Raw genomic sequence first — 18,650 nt, 5'->3', positions numbered from 1 at the left:
ATATTGTGAAGATATGGGTGTGAAGGCGCGAAGCGCCGAGCCGACGGCGCGAAGCGCCTAGCTTGCTAGGGGGGTCCGGGGGCATGCCCCCCCGGAAAATTTTGAAAAAAAGGATGCAAAATGGTGCAATCTGGTGCATTCTGAGGATGATCATTACCAGTTTTAGGCAGCAGATTTTGTCACTGATTAATACCCCAAAAATTGAAACTCAATGTAAAATAAAGAAATGCATACCTCATTCAATATTTTTATTTTTTGGCTGGGGGGGGGGGGTCCGGAAACCCTAGAACCCACCCACCCCCCACCCCCCCCCTCGTTGTGGGGGTCAGGGGGCAAAGCCCCCTGAAGCTGACGGGTAGGTCATATTCTGAGATAGGAAAATGGTCGCTCCTTGCATGAAACGGCATAAAATAAGCAATAATAAAAAAAAAAATTTAAATAAGTAAGGTACATGTTTAGGCTAGGGGGGGGGGGGGGTTGCGCAACCCCCATAACCCCCCCGGTAGTCCGGCCCTGAGTGTGTTCCCTCCCCTTTCTCAGCGCCTTAATAGTATTTACACCCACCTTTCCAGAAAGACTGGACATGGTCAGCTGTGACAGTCTGCAGAATACGTCGGACATGTCTTAAATATTAATAAAGTGTATAAAAAGCTCCTAAGTTTCTGTCTGATCAAACGTTCGTAACTGAGCGGTACGCCGTACTGACCTTGCTTTGTTTTTTAATTGTCAGTGTGTGTGTGTGTGTGTGGGGGGGGGAGTATGTGTGTGTGTGTGTGTGTGTGTGTGTGTGTGTGTTTGCATATACTGAATTACCGTGCTATACATATGTCAGTCAGTACTGACGGTGTGTGTCTGTGTGTCCGGCCACGGTGTGTGCACGGTTTATTATATAAAGGGAAGCACTGAAGTGGTTAAAAACGGGCGTCGACAGAGCAATGAAGGGGGATACCAACTTGTTGATAATATACCTGTGTTCAGTGATAATTTCAAGCATTTTTATAGTGACTCGTATCAGTGTCTCTGTTTGAATCACTGAGTTCCTTTTTTTTTTTCCTGTTGTTTCTTTTCGTACATGCTCCTTGTATATAGTGCAGTGTAATGCATGCGATAGACTGGAAGATGTTTCGAAGCTGCGCATCTTTTGATAAACTTGAAACTTACGTGCAAATGTTTACTAGAGAACAGAGAATAGCTAGATAATTTTGAGGGAGAGACGGACACAACACGATCGAGTTCTACCACAGTGATATTCATATATTGTTTTTTTCACAACTTCTAACATCAGAAATTGTGAAAGAAACAATTGAAAGTCAGAGAGACTTTCTTCCGAGATTTGTTAAAATCTCTTAGCAGAGAAAGAGAGAGAAATAAGTATCCCTTCACAGACAGCCTATTGGGAGCATCAGACCCTCCTCAATATATATATCAAAGCAATCAGTTTAAGAATCATTTGAACTTTATGGGCACTGACAAAAACAAGAAAGTAATTATGTGTGGAAGTCGTTTCGAGCTTCAGACAACAGTTCGCGACTCGCTGTCGGCACGACGTGTTGTTTTGATTCAGTCTGCTGGGTCACGTGACACATGTGCTAAGCGAGGGTGTGCTCATTTTAACCAATCACACACGCTCTCTCATTTTTGCGAAGGTCAGCTGTAAACAAGTTCGCGGGGAAGCAAAACGACCAAGCTGGTTCCAAACATTTATTGAAGAGGAAGACGACAGTAGTCCTCGGCGAGGAGGTTGTTTGCATAATTTGCAGAAGACAGTTTTCTTGAGATTGTGCACAGTTCGTAGTGTGAAAAGCAAGACTTTTGTGCAAAAATGGAAGGTGTTAGTGAAAATCGAATCCAAGATGGCGTGCCTACGGACGTTACAATGAATGGAGATGACTTGCTGATTGAAGAGGAATTAAACACCGAAACGGGCCAACTAGGAGACAGACCAGTGCGAAAAGCTAGAAGGCAATTGTCTAGGCAAACATCAGGGGGAGATGGTACAAGCAATAGTAATGCTCAAACCACCAAAAAGGTGGTTTTGTTCAACAAAAACAGTCGGAAGTCTCGGGATGGGAGAGGAAGAGGAATGCCAAAGAAAGGTTTGCTGTATTTTAGCAGTCTACAGCTTTGCGTTTATTTGCTTGTATCACACCCACATGTTTTGCAGTTGCTGTGCAATGCGAAGAAGTATTTTCCATGAATTTCGTTGTGTTCTCACCCGTTCGCTGTAAACTATATCAACGTACTTGTTTACTTTCCAACCCACGTGTTACGTTTGTTGTTCGCAGCGTAGGCCGCCATATTGTTTGTTTTTTTTGGAGAGGCTTTTCCATCTGATTATTTTCCTCGTAAATGTGCATTTCTTTGTTTTACTTCACAGGGGTTACAATTATTGGTGAGGATAATGAATATGCAAGCCCGTGGAAGACGCAAGAAACAGTGGAATAATATATGCATAGTGACCTCAGCTCCGAAAGTTTAGGTCACGATTATCACGTGATCGGAAGCCCTGCAGAGGTGGCCTAGGATTCGTTGATTTTGAGGTCAGGAGCGTGTCCATTCGCTCGAGGCAGGTTGTTTACATCCAGTGCGCAGTGGGCCTATCTAACTTTACCTTCCCTGATAAGGGGACGTTTGTCTACTTCACTGCATTTTGTCGGTAAACTAGTCCACATGACTGATACTGATAGTGTGTGATTGCAAGAAAAGTCGGGTTGGTAGTCTAACTTCTAAATCATACTCATACTCATAGTAAATATGGTGAACAGTCTGCCCACAACACTGACGTCTGATTGGAGAACTTGAGGTCAAAGTTGGACTAAAAAATAAACAAACTTTACTGTGTTCACTGACTCCCACTTCAAGCTGAATTTCTAAACTTTCAAGGAAGTATCAGTGATCGCTCATTGTAAAACAGATGAAAAGTAATGGAATGCACATGAATAAATGTTGACCACAGTGACTGTTTTTGCAGAAATGACCACAATTATGATGTATGTTGATCATTGTTTCAACTGGGTAATAAACTTTCTTTATTTTTGGAAACTAGTAGTACTAGCAGATGTCTTGCTGTGAGGTCTAACAAAGTAACATATCATTAGTACAACCATACTTTGTGTGTTAATTAGTTTACTATTGCTTTGGAACATATACCAAACTAGAGGAATACCCGCTTCGCCGGGTAGCCGGCTTCGCCGGGATGAAATACTTAGAGCCGTACGCCGGCTTTGCCGGGTCCGAACAATGGACCCGCCAAGCTTAGGTCCCTCCCAGATTCGTGGAATGGGAACAGCACGAAAATGATTCAGTGACCATAATGCCATTCCTGACCATATCGAGTCCCATCCTTGTCGACGAATGTAACCGTGTTAATCACCTTTGGAGGCGAACTCCACTCAAACAGGATTGAGCAATTTAGAGCTTATCTGTAAGCCCTTTTGAACTGTTATGGCTTTTCAAAGGAAGGCCAGTACATACAAATAGGGCAATTCCAACGTAACTGACGTGGCATTCACACACGTTTAACTTAACCCAAACTTATAAGAAAAACATTTATTGATCCCACAATGATGTTTTGCAATCCAACTCTGGCCAATGTATGTATGTATGATGAGATCTGGTAAAAAGTATAAAAAAACATTTTACTGCGGCCATTTATAAGAGCGTAACTGACGTGGCAAAAATTATCACTTGATTTCAGATGGCTACATACAAATCAGAAATTCTGTGAAGTGTTTCAAGTTAGACTCTCAAACTTTTCTGTATCTAAGCATGAAATACTGTTCTTGAAAATGGCATAAAAGCATAAACCAAGAAAATCAACAGATCTTCACAAATTTGAAATGAAATTGTAACTGACGTGGCGGCTGTGAACGTAACTGACGTGTCCTGTGAAAACAAAAACGTAAAATCAGTTGTAAAGCTTAATGAAAACAAACTGAACACATAAAATGGATTGTTTTGACTTTTAATTAGAAGCAACATGAAAATTGAACATATCTTTCATTCATACTTATGATTCCAATAACAAAAATTCAAAATGTTCCAACGTAACTGACGTGGCATTCACACACGTTTAACTTAACCCAAACTTATAAGAAAAACATTATTGATCCCACAATGATGTTTTGCAATCCAACTCTGGCCAATGTATGTATGTATGATGAGATCTGGCAAAAAGTATAATTTAAAACATTTTACTGCGGCCATTTATAAGAGCGTAACTGATGTGGCAAAAATTATCACTTGATTTCAGATGGCTAGATACAAATCAGAAATTCTGTGTCAAAGTGTTTCAAGTTAGACTCTCAAACTTTTCTGTATCTTAGCATGAAATACTGTTCTTGAAAATGGCATAAAAGCATAAACCAAGAAAATCAACAGATCTTCACAAATTTGAAATGAAATTGTAACTGACGTGGCGGCTGTGAACGTAACTGACGTGTCCTGTGAAAACAAAAACGTAAAATCAGTTGTAAAGCTTAATGAAAACAAACTGAACACATAAAATGGATTGTTTTGACTTTTAATTAGAAGCAACATGGAAATTGAACATATCTTTCATTCATACTTATATGATTTCAATAACAAAAATTCAAAATGTAGACTTTCTTTGCTACACTAAAGAAAAGATTGAAATCAAAAATGACTCGTCAGGAAAAAAATAAATTAACAGAGATTGGTACTATTATCATTACTATGAGAACTAAAATGAATAAGCATTTTGTAAACTGAAATTAACTTTAAAACCTGAGAAAATGATGAAACGTTTGAAAAAAAAGGATGTAGTTGACGTGAACTCGCTAATTATCCATCATAACTACAACTTCAGCAAGGATTCTGCGAGATTGCATTGCACACTGACTGGAACACTGACAACCATTCTCATGAGGCTTTGCTGTCTGATCAAACAAGAACTTAATAAATCCAGTAAACTTCAACAGTTTCGTCCATCACAGCTTAAATTTTATGTGATCAAAAAGTCTTCCAGTTTTCAAAGACCTGTTTCTCGTCCATCACGGTAAATGTAACAGAAAGTCTTCCTGTTTTTGAAGGTTTCTCAAATCTTTTATTTTAGAGTTGAAAACCTGTCCTGAATATCCTTCACAGATGAGCATGTGAACTTTCCACAACCTTGGAGTTCAACTGGCCCAAAGAACACATTTGTGTGAAAGACTTGGTCAGAATCATCTTTTTTTGGCCAGTAAAAATGCAGCTCTCCATCTTCAGACATTTGATGAAGAAATTTAATTAAAAAGAACCCCGATTTCTTTCCATCGCCAAGAACTCGACCAATGTAAACCCGATCAACATAATCAACTGCATAGTATTGTTCAGGTTTTATTTCTTTTTCGTGACAGAGATTTCCTTTCAGTGCTTTTTACACTTTCCGACTTTCTTCTTTGTAGCGTCCACTTCTTCCTGCATCTTTTTTGTTGCTCCTTGTTTTTCTCCTTGACTTTATCTTTTGCTTCTTCAGACAAACGTTGTCTGTACAGCTGCATGCGCTGCGCTGCTGTCTTTGGTGGCAATATAGCTTAATCTCAAGAAGATAAAATATAATTTGTTAGTCACTTGGAATGCTGATGATTCAAGAGTAGGCTGGATTTTCTTCCATGGATACATTGTTGAAACATAGTCTGAAACTAACTCAGCATAATTTATTTAAATGTGAACAGATTACAAACTAAAATCTGCTCTATTTCCATGTCAATTATGTTCAAGTGCCACGTCAGTTACACCAATGCCACGTCAGTTACATTGAAATGCCACGTCAGTTACATTGAAGTGCCACGTCAGTTACAACAAATCTTGGTACATTTAGGCTTTCTATATTCCTTGGGTGAATATTCAAGAATACCCAAAATTTTGATTTTAATGTTCCATTGCTTAGTTCAGGATTAAAACAAACACTATCAAAACGTAACTGACGTGTCTTTCACCTGGAGTGATCTTTCCTATCCAATTTTGCCAACAATAAAGCTAGCAAATCTAAACTAAGTATGCTTTATTGAAAGGATAGACTGTCTGTCCTCTATTGGAGTGAAAAAGTTTTAGAAAAAAAACTATAAGATGGTAAGAAAACAGTTTATGTGACACCCACCTTTTCTCTGCTCCTCCATATATTTTTACAGCTAAAAACAAAATGGCTGCCATCAAGGGAAATCACTCAGATGAAAAGTTCAAAAGCCAAGATATCTGAAGCTGAGTTATCTGTTAATTATACTGTAGTAAGAAATCAATCCTAACTTCAATATGAAATTTTACTCCAGGTGATCACTTTTTGTTGGAATTGCCCACTACACAAAAGCCGCCAGACCACATCACAAACAGAACTGAACAATCCCCAGGTGTTGCTCACATAGAGACACACACACACACACACAAACACAGAGAAGCCGTATCTATAGAGAGATAGATGACAGTGTATTTTTCGCGTGGTTATAAATTGATTCGACCTTTGCACTTTTACAGTGAGGATAATTTACGGGTCCAATTTACGTTCTGGACACTGCGGTGACCTTCTAAAAATAGTAACAGAACGCCGGGAATATCCGAAGATGCCCCACTCATACTATAGTGCACCATACGAAGAAAGGGAGGTAAACGCTGAAAACCTGGAGAAGATAAGGAAGAGTTACTTATAATGGTGAAATGAACACAAAAACCAAAATCGGTTCAGCGCTGCGCGCTGAGATCACGTGTTGAAATATCTCATCGATGATATTGTGTCCGGGGTGTAGCTGAATACGGTGTCCAAATTTGAAAAAGATCCACCGAGAACTTTGGCGTTGTGATGTGGTGTAGCGGCTTTGGTGTGTCGGTATGGGGGCCCGGGTAGCTGAGGTGGAACCAAAATCGGTTCAGCGCTGCGCGCTGAGAGCACGTGTTGAAATATCGACCAGGTTGTGTCCTGTCCCGGGTCTACCTGAATATGCCCACCAAATTTGAAGCAGATCCATCGAGAACTTTGGCCGTGCATCGCGCACAACCACACACACACACACACACACACACAGACAGACAGACAGACACTAGTCGTATATATATATAGAAGCGCACAGAAAAGATCTTGTAATTCATGTGAAAGTTTGGTGGGTTATAGAAACATGAAAATACCCAGCATGCTTCCCCAAAAGGGGCGTATGGCGAGTAAAAACCGTCATACACGTGAAAAAAAGAAAGAAAAACCAGCTCATGAACGCAGAAGAAAAAGAAGCAATCCTTGATATGTTAAGTTTGTACATATATGTGAATAATATTGTTTACATTCTGTATTCAATTTTAGTCAATATCTAAAATGTATATTAATTATATGCGCTTATATCAATATATATAACTAGATGATTACCCGCTTCGCCGGGTACCGGCTTCGCCGGGAAGAAGTAGAGCCGAATACCAGGCTGCGCCTGGGACCCGGCTCTGCCAGGTGTACGCCGGCTTCGTCGGCGCACGAAGGAAAGGAGATAAACGCGCAAAACACTGGAGACCTTCTAAAAATAGTAACGTGCAGTGACCTTCTAAAAGTAGTAACGGGAATATGGATTGACGCCACACGGAGGAAGGGAGATAATCGCGACTGAAAACACTGGAGAAGATAAGGAAGAGTTACTGGTAGTGGATCCCGACAACAACAAAAAAAAACCACCAAAAAAATCGGTTCAGCGCGCGCTGCGCGCTGAGAGCACGTGTTGAAATATCTCATCGATGAGGTTGTGTCCGGGGTGTAGCTGAATACGGTGTCCAAATTTGAAAAAGATCCACCGAGAACTTTGGCCGTGCATCGCAAACAGACAGACAGACACTAGTCGTATATATACTGTTCAAAAAAAGAAACGCATAGCTTGTAATATTTGGTTAATTTAGTTATATGGCTACAAGGATATCCACCAAACTGCAGAAAATGTTTATCTGGTCGTCGACCTTTCGTCCATTGCCACAAGTGAGCTCTGCATGCGTTATCAGTGGCTACAATGTCAAAACTGCTCATTTGGCATGACCACTCGTCATGCTTCAGTGTAATCTCGTGAAACTCGGGGAATATTGAGCTCTCACCATGTCTTCCAAAACCCATAAAAGCGGATTGTTCGCCACACCGGGCCACACCGATTATCGGACCAGACCGTGCGGAACCGCCTGCATGAAGCTGGTTTGAGAGCTCGCAGACCTCACAGAGGAGCTGTCCTCACCCGCCGCCATCGCCAGAACCGAGTGCAGTGGGGCAACCAGCACCTTCGCTGGACCGTCCGGAATCACTGGAGACACGTGTGGTTCAGCGACGAGTCCTACTTCCTGCTCCAGCGACATGATGGTCGGAGGAGGGTCTACCGGAGAGTAAACGAACGTTACGCGCCCAACTGTGTGGATGAGGCACCCGTTCATGGTGGTGGAGGCGTCATGGTGTGGGGGGCGATCAATACCGCTGGAAGGAGCACCCTGGTGCACGTCCAAGGGCGCATAACTGCCCAGCGATACGTGGAGGAAATTCTGCGCCCACACGCCCTTCCTCTTCTGGCTGACCAGGATGCCATATTCCAGCAGGACAACGCTCGCCCGCACACAGCACGACTCACCACCCAGTTCCTTACCGACCACCATGTCCAGGTGCTTCCCTGGCCATCCATGTCGCCAGACATGAACCCGATAGAACACCTCTGGGATGAATTGGACAGACGTGTGCGCAGGCGAGAAGAAGCGCCGGCAAATCACCGCGATCTATTGCAGGCACTTCAGGAGGAGTGGGACACCATCCCACAGCAAGATATCCGGCATCTGATCCAGTCCATGCCCAGAAGGTGCCGGGCAGTTGTTGCTGCTCAAGGCAGTCACACCCCCTACTGACTTGACAGCCTCGGCACCCAATCGTATTGATTGACTGATTGATTTGAAGATGCAAATGAACTGTGTGTGCATTCAAATGTGTCCATACCAAATTTCAAACAAATAATCTAAATATTGGATTTTCTGTTAATTTTTTCGAAAAATAAAACAAATTTGGCAAGTAGCAACTATGCGTTTCTTTTTTTGAACAGTATATATATAGATAATAATGATAATACGAGAATTTATAACGCGCACATATCTCACCACAAGGCAACTCAAGGGGCACATATAACTGTGCTTCTGCTCAGGCTGTAACAGTAATGTGAATGTGTAGGACAAGAGAGATTGAGGAGAGAAAGAGTGAGTTGAGTCACTGAGTGAGTTACATGTAGTTACTTAGTTAGCTGTTGCTTTTTGGGTCCAGCAGACCATAATAGGCCAAATCAGGACCCCACTGAGTGAGTGACAGAGTAAGTTAGAGAGAGAGGATTTCCTGGAATGAGGGGATATAAGTTTAGATGGTTATAATAAATATAATTATATCGTTGTTTAGTTTAGATGGTTATAATAAATATAATTATATCGTTGCTGTAATTCATAAACCTCGTATCTAAATTTTTGCTGTTTTCAGAAAAACGAAAAAAAAAGGGGGGAGGGGGGGTCACTGTAACACTGTTCTCAGTCCTTATGCAAGCCTATTGCCTTGTGTGCAGGCGGAGCTGGTGGCAAGGGCACATGGGGGAGGGTAGGTGAAGTGGTGGAGGAGGGAAACATGGATGCGCACGACCCCAACTACGATTCTGATAGTCTGGTTTGTACACAACTTGTTCTTGTGAGTTCAGCATATATATACATTGACAGTAATGACACACATCTGTTAATTACCTTACCCCAACCCCTTTCAAAATGAATGAGCATGTGCTTGGGAGAACTGTTTGAACTTGATGTTTGGAGAATTGTTTGAACTTAATGTTTGGAGAATTGTTTGAACTTGCTTGGATGTGTGGTGACTATTGTTGCAAAAGGAACATTGTCATCGTAGTGAAAAAGTTGTTGGTTTGAATAGAGAATCTTAGTTTAGCTGTCAACTGAATGATAAGTCACGTCGGAGCAAATTGTATTTTAACACATATTTTGTGCACAAAATGTATGGAGACACATAATTGTTGTAGACTTTCTCTAATGATACATTTTTTTCTGTTTCAGGAGGATGGAACAGTTTCATTTGAGAAAATTTGTCCTGAGATGACGAGGGAGGATTTTGAGAAGTTTCTTGACCCTGTGATTATGGAATACTTTGAACATGGAGATTCCAAAGATGTGGTGGTAGGTCTAAGTTTCCTGTTACATTTTCTCTTGCAAGGTTTGGTTTACTAGTGCGCCCTACGCCAATGGCGCATTAAATCTGAAAATGTCCCATTACAATTCCCTTTGGCGCGTCAAAGGGCGCATTGAGATTACGTCTGCACGTAGCCTACTTGGAGCTTCACTACCTTCAATCTGAAGAGTGGCTTAACTGTTGTCTTGTGCCCTTTTAGGGCCTCACATCCACGTCGGACATCGGACATATGAGGATATTTTTTTCAAATGTCTTATACATTTTTCATGCAGGAGGACAAATGTCCTATTATTTTTGTCACAAAGTATTCAATGTCCGATTATTCTATCATTTGATCCGGACATCGTCAGTACTTCTCAATTTACAGTAGTTTGAATGCTATTTTATCGATGTATTGCGAAGCGATGTGTAGCAGACGAAATTAAGACACTTTGTGCCTCTAGTACCAAAGAGTTTCCAAGGCTCGCAACTCGGAATGCTCGAAGCCAGTTGAGAGTTGCCTCCCTTTGCGCTTTCCCCGAAAATAACATGCCGCCTAAACAAAATCTGATCCCAGAAAAGGGACAGAAGAAATTACATTTCAAGTCCCTTCCCTCATCATCTGTCAGTAGCACGGAAACTGAGCTTCCTCCAGCCCCAGAGCAGTTAGAGCCCGATCGCCCAGGTGAGAATGTCGATCGCGATGGTCAAACATCGGAGCCGAAGAAAGACACTACCCCCTCCCTCACCCCCACGCGTAACTTCGTCTCAAGCTGGGCGACATCATTCCCGTGGGTGTCGCATGACCCAGAGAGGAAACTTATGTTTTGCACCTCATGTCAGCACACAGGGAAGTCCAACACTTTTACCGTTGGCTGTTCGAACTTTCGCAAATCGGCCCTTACCGATCATCAAGAAACCAAATACCATGCTGTTACTGTTAGTGTGCAAGTGCCATCTCTCCAGAGAGACAAGGAGATAGTTGAAACCCGACAGCTGACAAAACAAGAAAAGGGGGCAGCTGTGGCAGTCAAAGCTGCTCACTTTTTGCCAAAAAAAGTATTTTTGTTCTTTTACCCTCGTGCCAAGAAACTAATCAAGTTTAATTATATTTACGTTTTGTTACGGGAAAAAAATGTCCTATTGATTTGTTTTTGTTCAGGACAAATGTCCTATCACTTTTACATTGGCCAGGACATTTGTTCTATGCTACCTCTCATGGATGTGAGGCCCTGTCCTTTCAGGAGGAGCTTAGCGATGTAAACATTGAGCACCTGAAGAGTGGCTTAACTGTTGTCTTGTACACTTTCAGGAGGAGCTTAGCGATGTTAATTTTGAGCACCAAAAGAATGGCTAAACTATTGCCTGGTGTCCTTTCAGGAGGAGCTTAGCGATGTAAATATTGAGCACCTGAAGAGTGGCTTGGTGGAGTTCCTGGTCAGCAAGGCCCTGGATCACAAGGATCACCACAGGGAACTCACCTCCGTCCTCATCTCCGACCTCTACGGCAAGGTCCTCTCCGGAGGCGACGTCACCGAGGGATTCGATGAAGTCCTCAACCACCTGTCCGACCTGGCCATCGATACTCCTGATGCTAGCAACGTATGTTCTTTGTGAGATGTGGTTAAGTTTGTAGATATCCTTGTTCAGTTAGCTCTGGGAAATGCCCATTTCTTTGTAAAAATGGGGGGGGGAGGGGTGAGGGGATTTTCTGTTTTTCTCTGGTGTTCTTTTTGATTTGGGGATTCATATTAAATTAAATATTCTTACTCCGAATCACGTAAAGCATTGACACAGTCTGGGATGCTAAGGTCTGAAAAGCGCTACCTGTCTAAGGGAAGCAACCCCACCACAAAAAAGTGTAAATGGAGCCATGGTAACGACACCAGACCAGGGGAGTTACCTCCCCTTGGTATTTGCTACATCACTACCGCTCCCCAACACATGGTCAAGATCATACGACTTTTTCAGCTCTGAGGAGAAGGTTGTTGAATTTCGGCGCTCTCGTGGCTGTTCTGTCTGGTGTTTGCTTTGACACCCACCGGCCACATACCCGTCTTACTTGCCTTCTGCTTCGTTAGTTGGTGAGCTCGTTTCTTGTTAGTCATTATTTTGACAGGAATTTTGTTGTAGTTGCTGACTTTTCGCCCATTTTTGGACTTGTAATTTTTCAGTAACTGTATTGTTTGGCCGCCATTTTTGTTGGTCAGCGTGGCTGACAGTGATAAAAATGTGGCAAGGCTGATGTCTGGGTAAGGTTAAACCTAATCTTCGACTTCATCTACCAAACCTCCTGTACGTGTTGTTGTTTTGGACGAAGCACGTAATACCTTTATGTCCGTTACTTTATCTGCCCCAAATGAACATGTGTTTGGGGGACAGTTAAGCACGTCTTTGACTTCTTTGTCTTCTTGCTCTCCCTCTTTTTCGGCATCGGAGCATGGTGCTGTGGTGTCCATACTGCTTAGCTCTTTATTTCCAGAGTTCCGCAGCTTGGTAGTGAAGAAATGCAGCGTTCCAAGCCACCTGCCGGCGTTGTTTTCCATATCAGTGGGTGACCACTGTGTTTCATTTCAGGCACTCTCTGCTCCAGGCTGGCTCCAGCTAAAAATAACCGGCAAGAACCACCCTCATCCCCCTATTTACCCTCCCTTTCCTTTCCTCCCCCCATTTCCCTCCTACCCGGCCCCATTCACAGTGGCGCCTGACAGACGACTCTTTCTTTGTCTGCAGCTAGCGTGGCCAGCAGCTGCTGTGTTGATAAGGTTCTGTAGCTCGCGCGCTCTAGAGAGAGCCTAAAAACAGTGAGAACGTTTTCTGCACTGTTCAGAATGCCTGATAAGTGGCCCTCTATATACTCCCGCAAGGAAATAGTCTCCATGCGTAGGGTGTAATACTCGAAAGTAGAACAGTGGTTATACATTGTATACTCTTGAGAATAGAATAACAGGTGACCTTTCTTTTCCCTTTTGGAGGTTTGTCAATGACGCCGAAGATGCTTACTCATGGCGGTGTTTTCCAATGTGTCACTGTGTGTGTGTGTGCGTGCGTGTGTGTGTGTATGTGTATGTGTACATGTGTGTGTGTGTGTGTGTGTGTGTGTGTGTGTGTGTGTGTGCGTTCGAAATATATACAAACAGTAGAGTATATCGTATTTACATACATATTATGCCAAGGACTACTAGTAAAAGTCATTGATGGTGCGCATGTAAAATTTGTTTTGCGTTTATATAATTATAAAATTCAAAATAGTGTAGATATAAAATTCAAAATAGTGTAGATAATGTCAGTAACATATAAGAAAGAAAAAAGATCTTACGGCAATACATGTTCATGAAAATTGTTAGCTGCATGTGAATAAAACAAAAAAGCTTACCTCACGGCCCTCCTATACAAGTCTCACAAACTTGTATATATATATAATATACCACAGGAGAAAAAAAAATAGCTCGCGCGCGCTCACCCAAATCCGCTCGAAGTGCCACATGATATTAGCCCCAGACAACACATAGGCGGATAATACATGTATGTCAATCGTATGAAACAAAACATGCCACAATTTACAAGACAGAAAAAAGGCTAAATGAGAGAATTAAAAAAGGTGTTTGCTCTTCAAGTAAATAATTATACCACACCTTACAGATCTGAAAAACACATGTATGCTACAGTTAAATAAACAGGAAACCCAACATCCGAAAGCACGGCACAATCTATAAGAGGACAGAAGACAACACAGTAAACAAAACATCATAATCAATGTGTCACAATAAAAGAACACAAAATATTGGAAAAAAAGACAAAGGTAATCCCTAAGTACACTGATATATACATGTACAACACTTTACAAAATATATATACAAACAACAGAGTATATACAGTCGTATTTAAAAACATATTATAGGCATGCGTATGGTGCGCATGTGAAATTTGTTTTGCGTTTATATAATTCAAAATAGTGCAATTAATGCCTGTAATATAAAAGAAAGAAAAAACGGTCTTTCAATACATGTTCATGCAAATTGTTAGCTGCATGTGAAGAAAACAAAAAGCCTACCTGACCCTGCAACTGTTGGTCAGTAATCCAATAGCAGCACACAAGTCGATTTGAAAGTTTTTCAACACAGTTTTTCACTCGTATTGTTCTCACAAACTTGTATATATACCACAGGAAAGAAAACTCGTCGATCCGACGACAATTTAACGTTTGTTTCATTATCGCAAACAAAACAGAACAGACAAAACGAAACAAAACAACACAGCACAACAGTTGGGGTTGTTATTTCTCTGAGATGCTGAAGAAAAAAAAGATGACGTGCATTGTAATGGAATAGAGTGGGTGTAATTTCAAACTAAACGGTTCAAATGTGAGTGTAAACACACTCTTTACGCGGGATCACATTCCCTCACACGCATATGAACACACACACACACACACACACACACACACACACACACACACACACACACACACACACACACACACACTATGTACATGCTTAAGAACAAAAAAGAAGGGGGAAAACACAAAACAAAACAAACAAGATGAAATGCACGACAGTCAACAGAGCTGCATATAATAGCGTACTGTAGCGAGTGCCTGTTCCGAGAACCTGCGCGTGGGTTAATTCACACAACTTACCCCACAAAAGTGCTTCAGAAATCATACACAAACACCTTTAACCTAACTTGTTTTCACTCTATCACACAGTTAAGACTAAGTACTTACTGATGGCAAAATAAAAACACAGTCGGTTGGGCTGTTATCAGTATTCAGTGTGATTATTAACTGATATACAACGCGCAAATTCTGTTTCTTTTAACAGGAACAAAGAACAAGAGCTGAGTGCCAGTGATATTAGTATTACCACAAAATCAAACAAAACGAGTCGAATGAATAAACTCCAGTTTGCACCAACACAATGCCTGTATATTCAAGTAACAAAATACACAAGATGAACATAATCCCAGGTGTAAGTCACTGAAACGATCCCTTTTTCACACCAAGAATCACATACAGTCGAACACGCTTAAGACGAATCACTGGGGATCGGAAAAAAAGTTCGTCTTAACCAAAATTCGTATTAAGAAAATTGATCGATTTTTTTTTTTTTAATTTTTTTTTTTAAGTCTTGTACATTTTATGGTGTTTCAATTTGTTTCTTTCGCAACTTTCATGCTGCTTCACGTTTAGACAATAAAGTGACATATTCAGGTACATGTTCATGTGTGTCTCATGTTGAGTGATGATTGTTGAGTTTGAGTGAGAGTGAGCACACAGATGTTTCATCCAGTTGTTACGTTTTTGGTCACACACACGCGCACACACTGACACTGTCCACATTCGCGGTGTTCCTATCATTTGTCCGGAATCACTTACCTTGGCGACGGGTAGCAAACCTTGGCCAATTTAGTTTTTTGTTTTTTTGTTGCAACATGATGTTCAAATCCAAATCGAAAGCACTGACTGACTGATAAACTATCGCGAACCGGCGAACGCAAACGTTGAGAGTGTGGTTTCCCTTGTCCAAGGGAAACCACTCTGGCATCTATATTTTCTGGCAATGGCTTCCGTTCGATGTTTCGTTTTTGGTATTCGCGAAGGAAATAAACGTCAGTCAGTCATTCATGTTCAGTGTCTGAGCTATCAATCACTTTGATTCTAAATTTGAAATTGTTTTGTGAGTACAGTGTAATCAGTTTAACTTTATTCAGTGATCGGTTGAGCAATGGTTCAAGCAGTCGACGCAAGGGAAGACTTTGACACATGTATTCAAACTTCTCAAATTCCCATGATATGTCGATCTCGGGACGAGTTTAAAGATTTCGTCATAAGCGTGAGTAAATTACAGACATTATGCATGCTTGGGAATCCAAAAAGTGCTCGTTATAAGCGTAAATTCGTTATAAAGAATTCGTTTTAAGCATTTTTTTTAAGCATGAAGAAAGAGGTATTCAGTTGGGAACTTAAAACTAATTCGTTATAAGTCAAAATTCGTAACTAGCGTGTTCGTTTTAAGTGGGTTCGACTGTATTTTCTTCAAACTGGCGCCATCGCACACAAGCTCCATAGAGCCTTTGTGTGCTAGAGACAGCGCGCGAAAGGGAATCAAGGTCACTGGCCGCGCCGCGGCACGCTATAAGTGAGCCAACGAGCTCTAAGCGAGTTCAGCTGAAAGTGCAAATCTCGCACCAAATAGAACAGTGGGTGACGCTCGCTCTTTGGCGTCTTTGATGGTTTCGTCGGCGACAATTTCCGGGGAGGATCTCCTTGCTTCTTCGTCTTCTGCCTCCGTGGTTGGCATGGCTGGTAAGTCGAACTGGTCCACCAGCTCTCGTGAAGCGTTCGGGCTTCCGGCCCCAGTCCACGCAACCTTCGCTTCCGCATTGTGCGGCTTCGTCTGTTGTATTTCCGGCTCTGCCGGATACACTGTTCCTCTTCCTGACGCTTCCTCTCGGATATAGGTGAGTGAGGAACAGCGGAAGCATAGGTCCTCCCGCACAAGTACTCGTAGAGGTCTTGACTGGAGTTGACCGAGGACTGACCTACGGGCGTTCGGGCTTCCGGCCCTAGTCCACGCAACCTTCGCTTCCGCATTGTGCGGCTTCGTCTGTTGCATTTCCGGCTCTGTCCGGATACACTGTTCCTCTTCCTGACGCTTCCTCTCAGATGTCGGTGAGTGAGGAACAGCGGCTGGCCTACGGGCATTCAGGCTTTCAGCCTCGACCGGGGCAGTCGTCACTCCTCCCGTCGGGGTTGCGGCTACTGCCTATTCAGTTCCGGTGGCTTTGGATGTTCCCTCCGCTTACTCTTACCCTCATACAGTAGGGGATGAGTCAGGACGGTTTCCGAGTGGACGGGTTTCCTGTTTCCGGTCATCCCGTTCATCAGTCTACCACCAGCAACTGTGACTTCGGTCCGTGTCCGTCGCTTGACTATTCTGATGCACAGTCTTTCGCCAGCGATCAGACATGTTCTGGATTTCCGTCGAAGCTCTTGGCTGCTCTAGAAGCTGCGGCGGAGTTTACTTCCAGATACTTCCCGGAGGGTACATCGGCTTCGGCGGCTTCCGCTTCGGTTGCTCTGTCGGCGATGTCGGAGGAAGATTCCTACTTCCGGTTCGAGAGTCACCTTCAGTGGTGTACCACCTTTCGCAGGTTTTGGCTAGACCATCTCCTCCCGGAAGTGGTATCCCCAGTGTTCCAGTCCTCTGCTCGTTCTTCACGTTCAGTTCCAGAACACGCTCAGCCTTGGCTGGCTTCGGCTACACAGGCTTCGACTTTTGTTCCTTCTTGTCATAAGAGGTTCACCTTGCCGAAGCCGGGTCGGAACTTGTTGTCGTCCTTTGCTCTTCCGCGTACACCTTTACCAGTGACGCAGGAGCTTCTTCCTCTGCTGGCGAAGCAGTTTAAGAGGGACTTGGGTGTTGTTTTCCCAGACTACACCCTTATCGCTTCGGAGGAAATTGGACGTCAGCTTTTGGAACTTGCCTCTATCTCGGAGATGATCATCAGAGCGCTCTCTCACTGAGTCACTGAATCCTTTCACACTTAGTGCGGATCAGGACGCTGATGACATCTCCACTCTTTTTGTCAGCCCTTGCTAGGGTGAATGAAGAGCAAATGAGGCTGTCCTCCCTTCACTACGCTCATACAGTCATGTGTCGGGGGGACTTGTTTCTCTCGCATTCTCAGTTCACTGAGCAGACTAAGAGAGACATTTTGAGCTTTGCCCGTGGTAGAGGGATCTCTTTTCGAACATTTGGTTTTGATACCAGAAGAAAGGAGATCTAGTCGAACAGAGATCAGCAGGTCTCCGACTTCTCTCTACAAGGGTTGAAGCAGAGCAAGCCTCCTCAGGGGAAGCAGGCTCAGGCCTCTGGCCAAGCTAAACCGGCAGCCAATAGGCAGTCTCTGCCTGGTTCTCGAGTTTCGAGAAAAGATCAGTGTCGGGCAGGGGGAGGGGCAGCTCTAGCAGCTAGCCTCACCCCCCAATGAAGTGCTCCCGATCTCACCCCCCTCCACCCTCTACTTTGGTGATGGCGGGGGTCCCCTCCCTGCACTTTCTAATTGGATGGTCTCTGTACACAGCCAATGGATTGTGGGAGTGGTGAGGTCGGGTGACTTCGATCGATCTGACGGATGCATACTTTCACATTCTTATGCATCAGTCCGATCTTAACACAGCGAACAGGGTCCATGGGCTCGAGCCCCCGCCGAGGTCGCTTCTGGTCGGATCTAGGGCTGGCCTTCGGGCATACTGGCTTCCGGCCTCAGTCAGTGTAACGGTCGTTTCAGCCACGGGCTGCTTCTTCTGTCGCACTTCCAGTTTTAACCGGAAAGGTTGTTCCTCTCACTGACGGTTACGTAAGTACGTCGGGGTTTGTGGAACAACGGCTGACCTAAGGGCACCCAGGCTTTTAGCCTCAGCCTGTGCAACAGCCATTCCACCTGTCGACGGTGTGGTTTTTTTGCATTCTCTGTTCTTGTGGCTTCGGACTTCGATAATGTTTTC

At 43.2% G+C, this 18,650-nt stretch overlaps 1 protein-coding gene across 1 annotated transcript in view; it reads left to right on the top strand.

Moving 5' to 3' along the window:
- The first annotated feature begins 1,637 nt into the window (after window positions 1–1,637).
- Window positions 1,638–18,650, top strand: part of LOC138981898 (programmed cell death protein 4-like) — a 28,786-nt gene continuing 11,773 nt past the window's right edge. Inside the window, exons 1-4 of the mRNA XM_070355040.1 lie at window positions 1,638–2,096; window positions 9,534–9,631; window positions 10,027–10,146; window positions 11,519–11,740. Of these exons, the coding sequence (XP_070211141.1) occupies window positions 1,823–2,096; window positions 9,534–9,631; window positions 10,027–10,146; window positions 11,519–11,740 (714 nt within the window). The 5' untranslated portion in view covers window positions 1,638–1,822. The remainder of the gene's footprint in view (window positions 2,097–9,533; window positions 9,632–10,026; window positions 10,147–11,518; window positions 11,741–18,650) is intronic.

This window comes from Littorina saxatilis, linkage group LG12 (genome assembly GCF_037325665.1).
Source record: "Littorina saxatilis isolate snail1 linkage group LG12, US_GU_Lsax_2.0, whole genome shotgun sequence".
NCBI lineage: Eukaryota > Metazoa > Mollusca > Gastropoda > Littorinimorpha > Littorinidae > Littorina > Littorina saxatilis.
Note: the sequence above shows the minus strand (reverse complement) of the source record. Positions and strands in the feature narration are given on the sequence as shown.